Source organism: Podarcis erhardii, assembly GCF_964252035.2.
Source record: "Podarcis erhardii genome assembly, chromosome: 4".
NCBI lineage: Eukaryota > Metazoa > Chordata > Lepidosauria > Squamata > Lacertidae > Podarcis > Podarcis erhardii.
Genome location: NC_138508.1, coordinates 65,180,227 through 65,198,082, shown reverse-complemented (window position 1 = coordinate 65,198,082; position 17,856 = coordinate 65,180,227). Strand labels below are relative to the sequence as shown.

At 41.3% G+C, this 17,856-nt stretch overlaps 1 protein-coding gene across 2 annotated transcripts in view; it reads left to right on the top strand.

Moving 5' to 3' along the window:
• POLA1 (DNA polymerase alpha 1, catalytic subunit) overlaps window positions 1–17,856 on the top strand; it is a 179,094-nt gene that overhangs the window by 31,307 nt on the left and 129,931 nt on the right. For both annotated transcript variants that reach the window (XR_014155869.1, XM_081858858.1), the window contains exons 23-26: window positions 584–683; window positions 4,525–4,649; window positions 6,090–6,236; window positions 6,751–6,873. Coding sequence is in view for 1 of the 2 variants with exons in the window: in XM_081858858.1 (XP_081714984.1) it covers window positions 584–683; window positions 4,525–4,649; window positions 6,090–6,236; window positions 6,751–6,873 (495 nt within the window). In the remaining variant the exon portion in view is untranslated. The remainder of the gene's footprint in view (window positions 1–583; window positions 684–4,524; window positions 4,650–6,089; window positions 6,237–6,750; window positions 6,874–17,856) is intronic.

Genomic DNA, 17,856 nt, shown 5'->3' with positions numbered 1-17,856 from the left:
TTTATAGCAGGCACATTTACTGTTATGTGCACAAGCTGTGATGATCAAACCCTTGTGACACCCCTCAACTCTTCTCATCTATGCCAGGGGGTGACAATCAGAGTTGTCTAGTTTTAGACAGACCAGACTTTCCCATTAAGTCTGAACTTTGTGAACTCTGGTTAGTTGAAAACCTTGGCTTGTTTGAACTAATCATAACTCTAAATGAGCCAGATAGCCAGAATTGTCCATGTTCAAACTCAACATGTTAATTTAAAACTGACAGTAGAAGTTTCTGACCTCCCTCTCCCCCTCATTTTCATGCACTAGAGAAGTAATTAAGCACTAAGCTTGTCCCTCATGTTCATAATACTAAGCTATTGTTCAGTATTAGGTCTGAACCAGAATACTGTTTTGTTCTTCCACAGCATCAGAAAGTTGGTATTCTGGCGAGGTGTTTGGTTTTGGGTTGCTGCTGCACATCTATATATGTGGTGCTGTACATAGAATGACAGACCCTGGGCCTGTCTAGCCTAGCACGGTCCACACTAAGTCTCCATATAATTAGAACTTCAGTTTTGGCTTATTCTTATGTCTCATACAGCTGGAAGATGATGAAGATATTGAAGGTGATCAGAACAAATCAAAGATAGGTCGGAAAAAAGCAGCATATTCTGGAGGTTTAGTTTTGGATCCCAAAGTGGGTAAGAACTGCAGCTTCACTACTTGAAATGGTAGATCAAATAAGAAAGGTGCTGAAGATACACTAAACTACTTTTAAAATAAGTCATACAATCCTTTCTAAAGTCTTCCTTTTTTTTCCTAGCGAAGCACAAAAATGACGATAGTGGGATTTTTCTTATGCTGCACATTGTGAAAATACCATAGCTGTTTCTATTTTGAGAATGCAGGAACAAACATTAGCTTTAATTTAGACAATAGTATATCTCCTCTTGAATGTGGAGGAGGAAAATGCGTACTTTATGGCAGTTAGATCTAACTGAGATGTGTGGCAGTAATTCCCCCCCCCCCCCCGCTTATATTGGAGCATGTAGGAAGAGAACAATTGTGTTTGAATTTGTATTTAATATCAAATACGTAAAGTGTATATAATATGCAGAATGGTGATGAATAATTGGGATTTTCAATTAAGGTATGTCTTTGATAAAGGACTGGATGGGGTGTAACATGCTGGTGCATAATCCAGACAAAATAGAATTCCTGTTTATATGGGGTTTGGGTTTACAACTTTTCTTGGATGAGGCTTCACTGCCCCTAAAAGATGAGTATCTTTCAGGTTTGTGTGTACGCCTTCAATTGGCACTCTTGTAGGATGTGAAAGTAGTGTTGGTGGCATAAAGTGCTTTTCTTTGAGCTTCAACTAGTTCACCAGCTATGACCCTTTGTCCTTATGGTGCATCTCCATCTGTAAGACATACGTTTCTACTCATACCTGGACAACATCTTGTGCCGGGGCCTTTCTCCTGCCCAGGCCACCCAGGACCTATAAACCACCCTGCTGTGTCTATAACATGCGTTCTTAATCAGCTGGCTCAAGAACCACCTGCAGGCAACACATCAGGTCTCTCGGTCCAGAAGATTCAATAGATGATCAGGCCCTTCCAACTGCTCAAAACAGTGAACCTGCTGCAACTTGCCCACGTCCTCAACATGATGTCCTGAACTTAGATCCTCCTACCTTGGGCCTAAATTTCCCCTCAATCCTACTCCAATGGCTACTGTTGCTCTTCAAAGAGAAATTAGGCCACCATAAGATTGACCTTACGCTTGACATTTAGGAGGCTTTCTGCTGGTAGACAAACTCTCACAACCTCAAGAGTTCCTCTTGAAGTTTCCACATAGATAATTAAAATGATGGGCACTAGTCTCCATGGCTGGGGAAAATACTGCCTAGCACAGATGACCTGGGAAATGACAGAAATAGGCCACAGCGTAAATTGGCTGGCTTGCAACATTTAAAAACACCATTATAGAATACAGAGTAATAAAAACAATAACAACAATGAAAATACAGGACTGTCTCTCTTGGTACGCCCCGCGGAGGACCTTATGGTCCACAAACAATAATACAGTGGTACCTCTGGATGTGAACGGGATCCATTCCGGAGCCCCGTTCACATCCTGAGCGGAATGTAACCCACGTCTGCGCATATGCGTGGGTCACGATTTGCTGTTTATGCACATGACATCCTTTTGAGTGTCTGCGCATGTATGAGTGGCGAAACCAGGAAGTACAGTGGTACCTCAGGTTAAGTACTTAATTCGTTCCAGAGGTCCGTTCTTAACCTGAAACTTCTCAACCTGAAGCACCACTAGCTAATGGGGCCTCCTGCTGCCGCCGCGCCGCCGGAGCACAATTTCTGTTCTCATCCTGAAGCAAAGTTCTTAACCCGAGGTACTATTTTTGGGTTAGCGGAGTCTGAAACCTGAAGCATATGTAACCCGAGGTATCACTGTAACCCATTCTGTTACTTCCGGGTTGCCGCGGAACGCAACCTGAAAACGCTCAACGTGAAGCTACTTTGACTGTACTTTGGAGGTCCCGGGCCTCAAGGAGGTTAGACTGGCCTCGACCAGGGCCAGAGCTTTCCGCAGGGCCTGCAAGACGGAGCTGTTCCACCAGGCCTTTGGTCCAGGCCCAGTCTGACCCCCTTCTTTTTTTCTATGGGACCCTGTATGTAAGTTAGTTTTCAAAGGCCTGTCTGACTTAGGAAGTTCTTAGCCTCATGTCTCCACCAAATGTGCCTCTTGATGTTGATGAGAACAAGACAAGGTCTTCATCTGAGGATCTTAGCGCCCAGGGAGGTTTGCATAGGGAGATAAGATCTTTCAGATGGACCCAAGCCACATAAGGCTTTATAGGTCATTACCAGCATTTGAATTGTGCCCGAAAAAGGGCTGGCAGCTGGTGAAGTTGGTTTAACAGGGGACTAATATGCTACCTGTAACTTGGACCAGCTGAAGCTTCCAAACACTTTTGAAAGGTAGCCCCATGCAGAGTGTGTTGCAGTAGTCCAGCCAGGATGTAACTAAGGCATGCTTCACCGTGGCCAGATCAGATATCTCAGGGAATGGGTGCGTGATCCATAATTGTGCAAATGCATTCCTCGTCACCACTGAAATATGGGCATCCAGGTTCAGGGCTGAACCCAACCAAACTGCAAGTTTGAGACTTCAAGTGGAGTGTAACTCCACTGAACACAGATTGAATCCCTGTTCTCTCATCTGCCTTGCAACTGAGCTGGAACACATCTGTCCCTACCTGAGATGATGATGATGATGATGATTTTATTATAGATTTCCTTAGTTTACAAAAGTATGTGCATTGTTTTATACAGAATAAAGTTGGGGAAGAAGAGGAGGGCGGAGGAGTGGTAAACTTATATTCTTATACTTAGTGTGTATGTGGGGTTTTTATGTCAGCGTCATTTCGGTAGGTTCTCTGCTTGTTTTTTATATTTCCTTGGTAGTGAGAAAGGTTGGGTGTGGGAGCCAGGGTGTGACTGATTGTGTTTAGTTGGCTGCAATGAGGTTTGTTTGTGTGTGTAAGCTGGGGGGGGGGGGATTGTTGGGTCAAGTTAGCCAGATTGATTCATATGCTGTCGTGTCCCTACCTGAGTTAAACTTATCCAGTCCATTACTGAGATCACACACTGATTTAGAACAGAGTTGTGTGTCATCAGCATACTGATGGCATCATACCCCACAATTCTGTATCACCTCTCCCAGTGGTCTCATGTATTTGTTCAATAGCATGGAGGACAAGATGGAGTCCTGAAGTATCCCACATGTCAACAGCCATGGAGTCGACCAGGAGTCCCCAGCACTACCTTCAGAACTTGTACCTTCAAGTCCTTACTAGTGCCACTGTTAAACAGTGTCCCTAAGTTTCATCCCTGACAGCGATCCAGAAGGATGCTATTGGGAGGTCCAACAGAACCAACAGGGGCACACACACCCTGTCCAGTTCCTGGTGTAGATCATCCACCAAGATGATCAAAGCAGTCTCTGTTCCATAACCGGGCCTAAAGCCAGATTGAGATGGATCTAGATAATCTGGTTTATCCGTTTCATTTTGTATGCTGAGTACATGCATAAAAATCCTTTCTCCGCTGCTGCTTATAAGTGGATGCGTGCAGTTTCACATGGTGTCTCCTTTCTGTGACAACTGTGCAGAAGCATCCCAGAGTAACATTGAAGCTATCTGTTCATCCCTGGATAGTTAACAGGGTTGGATCGTTCCACTTCTGACATATCTGCACCATAGACTGGTGATGAAGTGTAGTGTTTTGAAATAATGCAAGTGTTTTTCAGACCTGACTGCTGACAGAATCACATGGACAAATTGATTTCATAATAAACCAGAGTACTTTTGAAGGAATCTGACTTTAAATGTCCCCCTCACCAATGACTCTTCACTCGCGTTCTGGTGTTCTTTTACACTGTACTGCAAGTAACTTGTCTCTCACCGTCTCCATAGTATATATTGTAATGTGAATTTTGTGTGTGTGTTTTTAATTTCAGGTTTTTATGACAAGTTCATCTTGCTCCTCGACTTCAATAGCTTATACCCTTCAATTATCCAAGAGTTTAACATCTGTTTTACAACAGTTACCAGGGTGTCTTCAAGTGTGCCAAAAAAGACAGAGGTGTGTGTTTAATTTGACAGGAGCTTTTAATGTTTAATTGTTAAAAAAGATCTTATGTTTATATTCAAGAATACATTGAAGTCTCCTTAGACATTGCGGCTGTATTTAGTAATTGTAGTGTATTGCATGATACCATGTTTAATAGTATAATTTTTCATTATAAATTGTACATAATCTCATGAAATCAGATTGGTTCCACCTTGACATGGAGTTCATTATATCTTCCTTTTTAGCAGCTGCATAATATTTTTGTGACATTAAAAAGTGTACATGGACCCTCCTTGTTTTCTTACATGCTTAGCTTATTCCCCATTTTTCCATGTAAAACCGGATCAGTCTTGCTTGCTGAAACATTTTTTCTATACCCTGTCCTTGTAAAGTTCATTAAATATGTATATAAACTATTTTTTTACATGATTTATCTGCCTATATGCCTATGAGATGGCAACGATGGCATTGTATCATCCAAGTATTGTTCAGCAGAACTGTTGCAGACAAGGAAGGCTTTGATCTTTTTTGCTATGTGTTCAAAGTGGTTTTGTATGCTTCTCAGGTGGTATCCAATCTGGGTAACTAGGTTACAGAACCAGGCTTACCTTAGAATCTGCAGCAGAACAGAGTTAAGTGCCTTCAGAACATTCTTTGGCCAGCCCAGGATAGTGCAGTTGAACCTTACACTCTACTTTGAAGTTTTCACTAGATATTTTGTCAATACCATTTATTTTCTTTATCTGTTTATTTAGTCATTAAATTTGTGTCCTGTTCTTTCTCCCAAAGGAGAAAAAGTCAAAGGAGTGTACTCAACTTCTGCTACTCCAATAAAAACAAATCCACATTTTTGTGTTAATGGTTACCTGTCTGAGGTTACTTGGGCCACTTTCAGCCTCTGGTCCTCATGCATGCTTATGCTTTCCTTGCGGCACCAAGATCCTGTGTCCATTTAGGTTCCTTTCAGCTCATAGATGGGGCATGCGAACTGGAAGAGACTAGCAGTTTTAGGTTTGAACCAGGAGTTTGTCCTTGGTTGGGTGTGAAGTGCCATCTTTCCCCAAGGGGATGGTGATTAGGCCCTAAATCACAAAAACACCTTTTGGGTTATTTATATGCCAGTTTTTCACGTTCCCTTCTTGCGGAAAGTAGGTGTCATCTCCCGAATGAGACAATTTGGGCACAAGACAGAGACCCAGCATTAACAGCTGCCACAGGAGATCTTCTTCTGTGGATCACCTGGGGGAATTCCTCCGGAGAGTAGCTATCGCTCTGAATGCCGATGATTCTGGAAGGAATGGTTATCTGACCTAGTTGGGATGTCTTCTTCATTAGGGTCTTTTGAGATAGAACCCAGCGGCATATCCTTGTTCATATGACAGGGTGGAAGCAGCAGTTTCAGGAATTAGGTTATTCTGGTAGTATTAACTTGTCAAACTAATAACTTCACAGGATGGAGAAGAAGAAATTCCAGAGTTGCCAGATTCATCGCTAGAAATGGGAATCTTGCCTAAAGAGATCAGGAAGTTAGTTGAACGAAGGCGTCAAGTGAAACAGTTGATGAAACAGCCAGACTTAAATTCTGACCTCTACTTACAGGTATCTCTAACAGAATGAAAATGTCTATTGTTGAGAAACTACACCAAGATTCTGCTTGTTTGTATATGTATCTTCTCCAAGGCTAATCTTTAAATGTAAGAAATGAGTATATAGGGCATTTTTTTTTTTTTTGCTGCTATTTCTTATTTTCTGCTAGGCTAGCCTATCTTGCTTCTTATAGAAGGGGCTAAAATGAGCAGCTAGATAAAATTTGCCAGTGCAGTTAACAGGACAGGCACCCATCCCCACCTACATGCATGCCACTCGCAGATGACTGCATTTAAATGGGTCACTGCTAAATAAGTAAGTAGATTGGACTTCAGTCGACCAGGAGCACTGGGCGGGAAGTCCCTTCTCCCCACTTCTGCCATTTCACTGGCTCACCTAGAGCCTTTGCCCCTCTACCAGATGGCCACTCGGCATTCTAACATCTCTCTTATAAGTGACTGAGTACATATGATTATATTTATATATTTAACTACTTGCTGTGATGGTCTTAATTTCTTCTTTGCAGTATGATATCAGGCAGAAGGCTTTGAAGCTTACAGCTAACAGCATGTATGGATGTCTGGGGTTTTCCTACAGTAGATTCTATGCAAAGCCACTTGCCGCTTTGGTGACTTTCAAAGGCCGAGAGGTGAGTCGGCAGCGAATAATGGGCTCGTGACCTTCCCTTCCCATTTCCTTCTTGTGCACAGCTGAGAAATGGACTGGACAAGCGTTTTGTTTCACTTTGCCCTTGTGTGAATTCTGCTTGTCATTGCGTGTGAACTAGAGATTGCCGTTTATCACAAAGTCTGGTTGGTTTTGAAACGAGCCAGCTTCGGATCATGGGCTATGAACCAAAGTTTAATGCTGAGTGCAGATTTGGTTACTGAATGTTTGAGTCAATTGTAACATTTATGAGAATGCATAAAAAGGTAAGAGCAGCTCAGCTGGATCGGACCCCTTTTACATGTATTCATCATAAGTTGTTCCATCCAGTTTCTGCATTAACCTGCAATAAAAAAGAAAAGTTGCAAATTAAATATGTATTTAAAGAGGTACTTTTGAACATTTTCTCCAAAATACGCATGTCTAAATGTGTTTCATATAAAAATATGCTTTTTGTTACTAATATTTCATTACAATATTCAGTTTTTAAAATAAAAGACAAACTTCCTTTAACAATGCTGCCTCTACATCCAGCAATCTTTCACTTACCAAACCATGTAAGTGAACAGTTAAATAATAGATTTTTTAAAAATAGTTTTTAAGCTGACAATTGTATTGCAAAATTCAGAGGCGTACAAAATTTGAAGGATAACTACATTCTAATCTACATAATTAGTTCATATCATTTCATGTTAGAATTAACAAAGAATCTGTTAATCAAGCAGCCTTGGTCCTCTTCTTCTGTTGCTTCCAAGTAACTACTGCTGAGACGTGTATTGTGTCTGTAAACCTGAATTCTCCATGTAACTAACTTGAAGCCATTGATAGACTTTACCTGCATGAATTTGTAAGATCATCTTTTAAAGTCATATAAGCTAGTAGCCATTGCCACATTGGTGGCAGTGAATTCCATAAATTAACTCTGCACTGTTAATCAGTTTTATTTGATAAGCCCAGGTTGTTAGTATTATGGCACAGGAAAAAACCCTACTCACTTGCCCCATATATGCATCATTTTATACACTATCTGCGTGTTCTCTTCCTTGCCTTTTTTCTAACTGAAAAGCTCCAAACACTGTAGCTTTGTTGTTGTTGTAAAGACAGTGCTCCCCTTTCTGCACCTTTTTGCAGCAGTGCAGTATTGCTTATAGAATGTGGAGTGGCCTTTGCCCCCACCCTGAAGTGGGTAGAACTAACCCACATGCTCCAAGTGGCCCTTTGCACATTCCTGAATAGAGCTACTGTTGCCATGCATTTATAGACCACAGCAGTGGCTCTTGATGTTGCCTATTTTAAAAAAACGACCTAGCAAGTTTGGTCAAACCATCTGCCCTAGTTAGTGGTGAAATACATTATAATAGCTAGTGAGGGTCAGAAAGTGCTAAATATTTCAGCTGCCAGATTGAATCTTTAGAAAACCAGAAGGGTATGTTGTGTTTGGTGCAATCTGGACTATTGATTGTGCTCCCAAACCTCTAATAATCTGATATTTATTGTTATGTGAGTAATCTCACTTAAATTAGAACATAATGGCTTGCTGTATCCTTTTGGAGCAAAAGTGCAGCATACCTCTGTCTCCTTCAATACACCAGTATGTCTGAATTATTTACCAAAACTAAACCTTTTTCCTTGCTGAATAACATGCTGGTAAGTCATATTGACTTGGCCTACGGCTGTAGTTGAGTGGTAGAGTATCTGCTCCAGAGGTCTTAAGAATTATTAAAAGTTGTGTCCATATCAACCTTAACTACCATTGATGCCATCCACATCCCCACTTAACCAAGGTTTTCAAATCAGTTTACAAACTCACGTGCTCTCAGCTGGGTTGCTTGCTCTCAGTGGGGTTAAGGCCAGAACAGTGAATTATGTAGACATTCCAGACAGTCTTCTATGTGGATTTGTGCTAGTTAGGAAAAAGATGAGGGGATAACTACACTTTATGACTTGTGGCTTTACTTCTACATCATATACAAGGAAGAAGTTTATTTACAAAATTGGTCAGAAGGCAGTAGACACGTTCAGAAATTAGCTTTTAAGAACCTCCTGGCATAGGAAAATCTTAACTCTAAAAGTTTACATTGTTTTCTTGCAAAATATACTTCACTGGTCTGAAAGTGTCCAGTTTTGCTATTTAAATAGTTTCCATTGTTCCATTCAAAATTTTGCTTATTACAGCCCTGCTTGACTTTCAGCAACTTTGTACAAACTATATTAGCCTTTAGCAGAAAATCTCAAGCAGAAGAAAGCATGCTGTTGTATTCGTTTTACAGTTGCCATTATTGTATATAGTAGTAGAGTGGTAATTATGCAGATTCTTCACTAGATGGCGATATATATCTTGTGTTTATTGAAAAAATTAAGCCGTTTCTGGTCACTAAATGTGAGTTCTAATTATGTATAATTTGATATGACTTTAGAGATTTACAAAATTTCCTGTATTATTAGAGCTTCACTGAGAATATGGGTTTTGTGCAGTTCGATCCAATAGGAGAAAACGTAAACTCGCAGTGCATAAGATTAGGGTAACACAAGAATATGGCTTCTGAGAAGGGTTTCTTCATAACTGTCTCCACAACATCTATTTTTCCATATGGATAAAATTTTTGTACCCCTAGCCTACAGCCTGAAATAACTGGTTGATTCTAGATTGAGTGCTAGATTCTGGCAGCTGGGAGTGGCTAGATTTGCAGTGGTCTCACCAGGAATTAGCTTCCTGATTTTATTTTAGATGTCGCATTTGTGTTGCCTGTTGGACATACAGAGGTGGATGTGCACGTCTGCTTCACCCCACCAAAGCACACCACACAGTCCTGTTACTTTCACAGCAAACCCCTGCAATTCATTTGCAATGCAACCAGTTCCTTCAACAGAGACTGAACACTTGAAGGGCTCGCAGCAGAGATTTTGAAAACCTACATTACACGGCCATTACACTGAAGTGAAGAAACAAACTGATGCAGCCAAAGTGCTTCTCAGGAGTTACCTACTGTAGGATAGGCGCAGCCCTTCCCATCACCTGCAGTTATTACTTGAAACCACTCAGTGATATACTTCCCATCTTGGAGACAGTGCTTTGCTTGGCTAAAGGTGTGCTAGTTAGAGAGACTGTCCTAATAACGCAACAAATCCCACTTCCAGTTTTGTCTTCATATCTTCTCTGGCAACAGTGGTAGACGTAGGCAACTTTGGCTCATTTTATCTGTTTATCCTACCCAAGTGATGTATGCCATTACAGTGACCTTCTGTGATTTATATAGTTGAAACTGGTTAATGAATAGGCAAAACCAGATGCTAAAAGAGGAGAGAAACCTGTGGGTCAATAATCTTGTTTGTTCTGTTAGCACACTTAAGGAAAATATGTTTAGGAAATAGATACAGCATGAAGCTTCTGAGTTGAATGTTGTTCACTGTTCTGGCATGATTTCTTTTAGCTTGAATAGACATTGAATTTTGTTATAGTTGCTACAAACAGTCATTATGGATTATTTAGTGTCATGTAAATTGAGCACCAGCCAGCGAGTTTTGGGATAAGCCAAGAATGATTGACTCCTGGTAACGGAATCTTGTTTCTTCGATTCATTACACTGCTGCTTGCAGGATTTGTTCTTTCCATCTTTTTAACCTTACCTTATGTAACAAATTATAGTGGCCACCACAAATTCCCATCTTCTGAACCTCATTTGTACATATCTAGCATCCTAGTGCATCCACTTCAGGCTTTGAAGTAGGCAGAGATAACCCTGATCCCTGTAGGAAAAACAGTAACAGAAGGCAGCTTATGATTTTCATTTGGTAGGTATTTGTAAGGAGCTGGAGTCAAGCATAGGTCAGCAATAAAAAACAATAACCAAGGTGTCAGTGAGACCAAAACAGTGCAGACCTAGTGATCCCAGCAACTCTTCCCAGTAGGTCTTGCTCCAACAAGGCAATTGTGAGGACTGAAAGTCCCCACCTTCCCACCGCTTCCTAAGTCTCCTCTCCAGGGTCTTTCCCAAGCAGTCGCAAATGCTCTGCCCTCTTCGTTTATCTGTGTGTTCTAGGAGAACAGGTGGAAGGGGAGTTGGTTGCAGTACAAGAGGGAGACTCCTGGCTTCTTCAGCAGCCGCCTTCTCTCTCTCCTGACCCCACTCCGCTCTAGCCTCTGCTTCTGCCTCAGAGTCTGAACAGCCCTCAGCCACAGCCTCTTCCTGTTCACCCAACCTGTTACCTCTTCCAACATCCACTGCTTCCAACACCACCTCCTTCCAGTCTGCTGTTTCTTTTCCCTCTGACCATTCACCATTGTCCCACCACCAATCTCCTGATCCTGAGCCTTCTTCCCTTGGGGCTTCCCCAGCTGGTGTCTCTCACCACTTCTCTGCATCCATGACAGAAGTTGGGGGGTGGAAATTTTTTTGGGGGGGTGGGCTTTTGTTTCTCTTCTACTGTTTAAAGTATTGTTTTATAGTTAAGTTGCAAAGTCACTTTTTGTTTGTTAAAATCCGAAGTATTTTTTTCCTTTAAGCTAGGAAGAAAAACAGATCAGGGTGAAGAAAGCTTGTAAATATTCTGTTTCAATTCTCATTGTTGTTGTTTTTTAAAGCTACACTAAAAGCCCCTTTTGAATAACAGTGTTGACAGGTCTTGTGAAGCAGCTACTGCTGGCACTGAGCAGGATGACAGAGCAATAATTTTAAAAACTGCTTTAGTTACTTAAATACAACTCACTTCTAGGAAGACTGCAATAATTTGTTATCTGGTCTAATCAACTCCATCTTTTCATTACTACTTTCCTTGCATGGTTTTTTTTTTAATGTGTGATACACCCAATACGGTATCGTAATATAAGGACCAAGAACCAAGTTTCCACTTCCACTTCATAGTACAGTCGTGCTTTGGATCCTGAACACCTTGCAAGTCGAATGTTTTGGCTCCCGAACTCCACAAACCCGGAAGTGACTGTTCCGGTTTGCGAACTATTTTTGGAAGACTAACGTCCGACGGGTCTTCTGTGGCTTTCGATTGGCTGCAGGAGCTTCCTGCGGCCAATCAGAAGCCACACTGGGGTTTCCGAACATTTTGGAAGTCAAACGGACTTCCGGAACGGATTCCGTTCAACTTCCAAGGTACGACTGTACTATTAATGTATGAGTATCCATATGTTGGCATACATTGTATCAGAGGAGAAAGGTCTTTAGTACGGACGGGCATAGCATTCATTTCCATACACTGGGTTGGATACAGACCTGCTATCCTGCAAACATACGGACTCTGGTCCAGCAGAGGCTCCCACTGTAGGTAGAGATGGAAGCATTTTTTTCCTGATTCCTGCACTTTCCCCAGCATCCTTCTCCATTGTGCTGAAGTGTCCCCCAATCCTCTGGAGCAGATTTTGAGGGCAATTAGATGGCTGCTGTGGGAATGGGATATTGGCTAATGCCACCCCGCTTCCACCAGTGGGAGCATTTCTTGAGTGCAACTCTGTTCAGGGGAAATTTGGGTACAAACCCTTACATTCAGCATTTTAACAGCCCAGTACTCTTTACTGTATTACCTGGAAGCAAGTAATTCTAATTATGTAATTGTAAGTAATTATGAGATTGCAACAAAAATGCTTTGCTATTGGGTTGGGGAGCCCTTTTCCTCCCCAGGCTGCTTCCCCCCTCCCACAATACCGGCTACCAGGTTAACCAGGCAGACAAGAAGGTAGGTAAACCAAAATGATGGATGAGGTCTATTTCCCTCAGCCAGCACTTTTCTGCTTTGCTCTCCTGCTGTAGCTGACTCTGTAGGTCTCACAGAGAGGTTCATGAGCCCAGAAGAAGTAAAGCAGGCAGGCAGGCTGCTCAGAATCATGTGGGCAGGAGCAGGGGATGGGTAGAGGACAAAAATGACAATGGAACCTCATTCTTACTGGGGTGTGGGCCTGGAGGGGAGGGGGTAGTTGTAACCCAGATAGAAGGACAAGAAGGCCTGTGGCTCAGGGTCAATGATCCTTCATAGGAAAAAAAATGTTTCTCTATTTCTCCTTTATATGATGCAACAGGACTGGGCTAAAAATGATGTCCCTCTAAAATCATCAGAGTAACTTTAGTGACTTTTCCCCCTAGCTGTGAGCATTGTCTTTTTATTGTTCTAGAAATTTATTTGCTCTGGTAATATGTTCTAATCTTACACATCCTAACACTTATTTCCATTTTTTCACTGTTCAGCTCTTTTTCTTTAAACCAGTGTCCACAATATAGAATTTTTAAAAATTGATCTAAGCTTTAAATTAAAGCACAACAGTCATTTTGTCATGGCCACCAGTGTCGTCGTCTTCTTTTTTTTAAGCATTTGTTGTCCAAGCCCAGAGTATTTTCCTAGGTCCTGGAAGAACACAGTTGGCATTATTGTTTGTGAAATGAACTTGCAGTGCTCCATTGTCCCATCTTCATAATGAGAAAATGACTCTTTGCCAAGACAGGCAACTTCATTTACTGGGGGAGCATGTAAGGTATGCATGATAGTAGATTATCACATTTATCAAGTATCAGTACTAACTTGGTATTTGTCCCTGGCCTTTTCTCTGCTAAGTGAAGTCCTATATTTTGTGTCCATCTGTTCTGTCGTTTCTCTCTCTCTCACACACACATATATATTGAGAACAGTTGGTACTAATAGTTTATTAATAGTCTGTAGTTCATAGAACTTGATGTAATGGCTCTGTGCTTTGTATTTCATTTATTTATGTCATATGATGTGATGCTTCTGACCCAATGGCATACAGTTTGGGAATATTTCGCTTCTAGTGAGGCCTGCCATTTGGCTGCAGGGGTTCTTGTTTGGAGATTAGGCTTTTAATGTGTGAATTCTTCAATTACTCATTATTTCTTCAGAGCTAATGTTTTTGATAAAGCATTTTGGCTAGAAGCAAACGACAGCACACACACACACACGTCTTCTTTTGTTTGGAATGGATGGATGAGGAGCAAGAGGAACAGAGTTACATTTTCCGTACCATCTCTTTAAAAAAATGTTTATGTAAGGAAGGACTAGAAAATTTTTCAAATTCCTGGAATCTACTACTAAGATTTTCTGTGATCCAGCATTATGTTCAACAGATTCATATACAGTGGTATCTTGGGTTACATACACTTCAGGTTATACGCTTCAGGTTACACACTCCGCTAACCCAGAAATAGTGCTTCAGGTTAAGAACTTTGCTTCAGGATAAGAACAGAAATCGGGCTCTGGCGGCGCAGCGGCAGTAGAAGGCCCCATTAGCTAAACTGGTTCTGCAGGTTAAGAACAGTTTCAGGTTAAGAACAGACCTCCGGAATGAATTAAGTACTTAACCTGAGGTACCACTGTAAGAGCTTGTACAGATTTTGTAAAAGGACAAATCACAATGTCCATGTCCATGTTTTATGATGGTTGAAGGGACTGCAGATTTTCACTTCAGTTTGTTGTCTTTGCCAGCTGCTGGCAAACATTGGCTCTTTCTCTCCTGCTACGGTTACTGTAGCAATTCCCACTACTGTGGTAACAGTTGTCTTGTACACTACCTTAAAGGTATGTTTGCTGCTACCTGTTCGGTAGCATATTTAGTATGGAGACCATGGAGAGCAGTAGATGATACAGTACCTCTTGGCTGCTTAAAGCAATTCATTCTGGCTGTGGGAATTTTATGGGGTGAAGAGGGCACAGGCAGAATAAAGGGAAACAACCAAGAGTAGAAGCAGCAGCTGCTAAGAGCCTGAGGCTGGGAATTCTGCCAGCTCCTGGTTCTGTTCGCAGTGGGCAATAATTCTTGAACAAGTTCCTAGTCCCAATGGGACTCAAATGCCCAGCACTACACAACACAATTAATTACAATTATTATTTTTAACAAGAGTTGTGGTGATGGAGTTGAGCTGTGGATGAAGCGTGTAAAACAAATGGTATAATGCTGTTGGAATGGCATCTTATCTGTACTGGTTTTATGTGTACTTAAAGGTTACAAGTTTCATGAACTTGCAGCACTAAATTATGTCTTGTGGTATATAATTTCATGTTTGTGATGGAGCAGAGAAATTCCACTTGAATTCCAAGTCTCTTCCTGTAGCACAGAGCAGTGTCTGGTCGCTGAATTTTTATTGTGACTAGCTACTCCAGTGTTAACTGCAGCACTAATTTCTAAACCCTTCAGGGGGGAATGTAGTGCACTTACAACATGAGGATGAGGCAGTGATTTTTAAGAAAAGTATATTGGCTAAAACCAAACTGATTTTTATGAACAAGCTACAACAAGTTTTAGTTATTGCATCCCAATATTCATTCATTCCCCTGAGGCTTTATGTAGCCTATTACATACTTATGGCCAGTGTGGTAGTTTGTGTTGCTCCTAGGTTAACAATTTTTCAGTTCTGCAGAAAGCCATGGGCCTTTTGATGGTTGTTCATATTTTGCACATACATCCTATGACTGCACACCTGTGCAGCCTAAATGAATGCAACATTGCAGTCTTTGTGTTTATTTCAAGCATTTTGCCTGTCACCACAGTTCAAGAGGAAAATCTGCACATGGGGAACAGAAGTTTAGTATGCTAATAAATTCTTTGCTCAGGAATGACAGCAATGTTGATGGCTGCAGTTTAACAATGACATACTGGTCCTGGAATGTTGAAATGATCAAAGTAACCTTAGCATGTCTTTGTGCACATATCTCTATGTTATACACCAGTTGTTGGCATGAAAGTCATTTCTTCCACGCTATTGAATAAATGGCCTAGATCAAAGTTTACCACGGTGCTCTCTCATTTCCAGTTACTTTAAGATCGGTTGTGATAGAATGGCTAGAATGTTGGGACAGGATGTGAAAAGCCCAGATCACCACTTGGCTATGACGTTCACACAATAGACATGATGTTTGGCAAATTGTTCTAAATTAAGTGTGAATAAAGAATGCATAAAATGTAAATAAATGTATAAAATATAAATAAAAGAATGAATAGAAATGAGAGACATGAAAATGGAAAAATAAGGGAGCATGGTGGAATTCACAAACAGAAGAACTCTGCAAATGCTCATTCTAATTGTTTGGTGGCCTTGTTCACACATCGTTGTAAGTCATGGTTAATGGCTCTTTCACTGCTCTCCTAGAAGGAAATGAGCCACAATCCTTCACTGAGCATTTGTTCTTAACCAGAGAGAATGGTTTCTTTTACTCCAAACAAACCATGATCTTAAGCCAAGGACTGGGGTTTGTTGTTTACACTAGTGGAGAAGTTTCACACTATTGGAGAAGTGAAGAGGGAGCAATCTAGTCATTCACAGAAGCTGTCAGCCATGACTTAGGATGAGAAGCGAGCCTGCCTAATAAAGTTACCATTAAAATTAAATGAATACTATCATTATAAAGTTCTAGGTAGTGGCCCCTCATTTCATGTATTGCAAAGAAAACGTACGCAAGCATTATATGCATTTATATATTTTATTTGAGGCTTATTGATGATGTTGCAGTTTCATGTATAGCTTGACAAAGAGGGATGTGACCCATTAGTCTTGTTAATGTGTTTTTGTAGGAGGCATCTGAGGAATTCTGCTATGAGTATTGTATTTCTTTGTAGCCACAATAAGCGTCCTCTGTTGAATAGTATCACTTTTCATGTCAGTCTTTAGAGCATGTGAAAGCATCTTCAAAACTCCTTTTAAAATGATCTGCAAGTACTAAGTGAATTTTATTCAGAACTTTTGAGTGATAAAAAGCAGAAGTTTTCTTTATTTGAATTTTGAGCTAGGGTGTTAATCCTTCTCTGGTTATTTTCCCTTTTCATTTTTTATCATTAGTTGCTTTGTTGTGACGAGTGTTTCAGAGTTGGTAATAGTTGCATGTGGCGAGAAGCAGAGTGAACAAGCTGAAATTCTAACAGCTTGTTCCTTGAGTGAGTTTATATAATGGTGTAAAAAACGACACATCATGCTAGTTTTAACTACAGTTTGTATGAAACGAAGCAAACTTTCATTTATCTCTGTGTGTTTAGCGATATGAAAGCAAGAGGGTCTTCAGGTTAGAGTGATGGACCAAAGAGGCAGCATGATTTGAGTCTTCACCTGCTGCTTCCAAATATCAAATTCAGTTTTCATCTGCAGGTCTAGCTGAGAAAACATGGCTGGTCCAAGGTCAACTAATAAGCTTCATGGCTGAATGAGGGATTTGAACTTGGCTCTCTCCCAGACTGGTTCTGTCTCAGGCAATGGTGCCAGCTTGGGGATGGGGCTCTAGCTGAACTAGGGTCCTTGACTGGGCACAGAGTCCAGGGCCAACGAATCACATTCCACTAGAACTAGTTCTAGATCCAGGAAGCACTCAATGGTCGAACAAAGCTCAGGTTCCAGTGAGGCAAGTTCAGACAAAGCAGAAGTAAAGTCTGAAAGGCAAACAAGCTATGCTGAATAGTTCCAAGTGGTGTTTGGGAAGGCTACGTGCCACTTGGAACTGTTCGGTGCTCCAACAATGAACAAACCCAGCCTGAGCCTTCCTTTCCCCACTCCTGATGATGAGGGAAGCCTCTACTCTTAAAGGGGCCAGCCCGTTTTCAGAGTTGTGGAGTCCAGTGGTGCAGGGGAGGCCATGGTTCTATTATGGCCTCTCAGCTGGGGTCCTTTGAGTCTAATGACAGTAATGCAACCTCTTGAAGCCAGAGAGGTGCTGGCATCACAGACTCCTGTGATGCTACAGCTTCTGAGAGGGCATGCCTGTCAACGGCTGACTCATAGGCTACATTCTCCTCCCAGTCAGATATATTTTCTAACTTCCTGAACTCTTTCCCTGAGGATGAGGAGACAGAGGGCTGAGTCATGTACTTCTGCTTTTATACCAAGTTCATTGGCTTCCAATTCAAAATGTGCCGTTCAACGTTGAAGAGCACAATATGTTAAGGATTGCCTCCGCCAGTATGGTCCTGCTTGCATCCTGCAATCTGCAGGAGAGGGTCTTTGTGCTTTATCACTAGATGAAATAACTA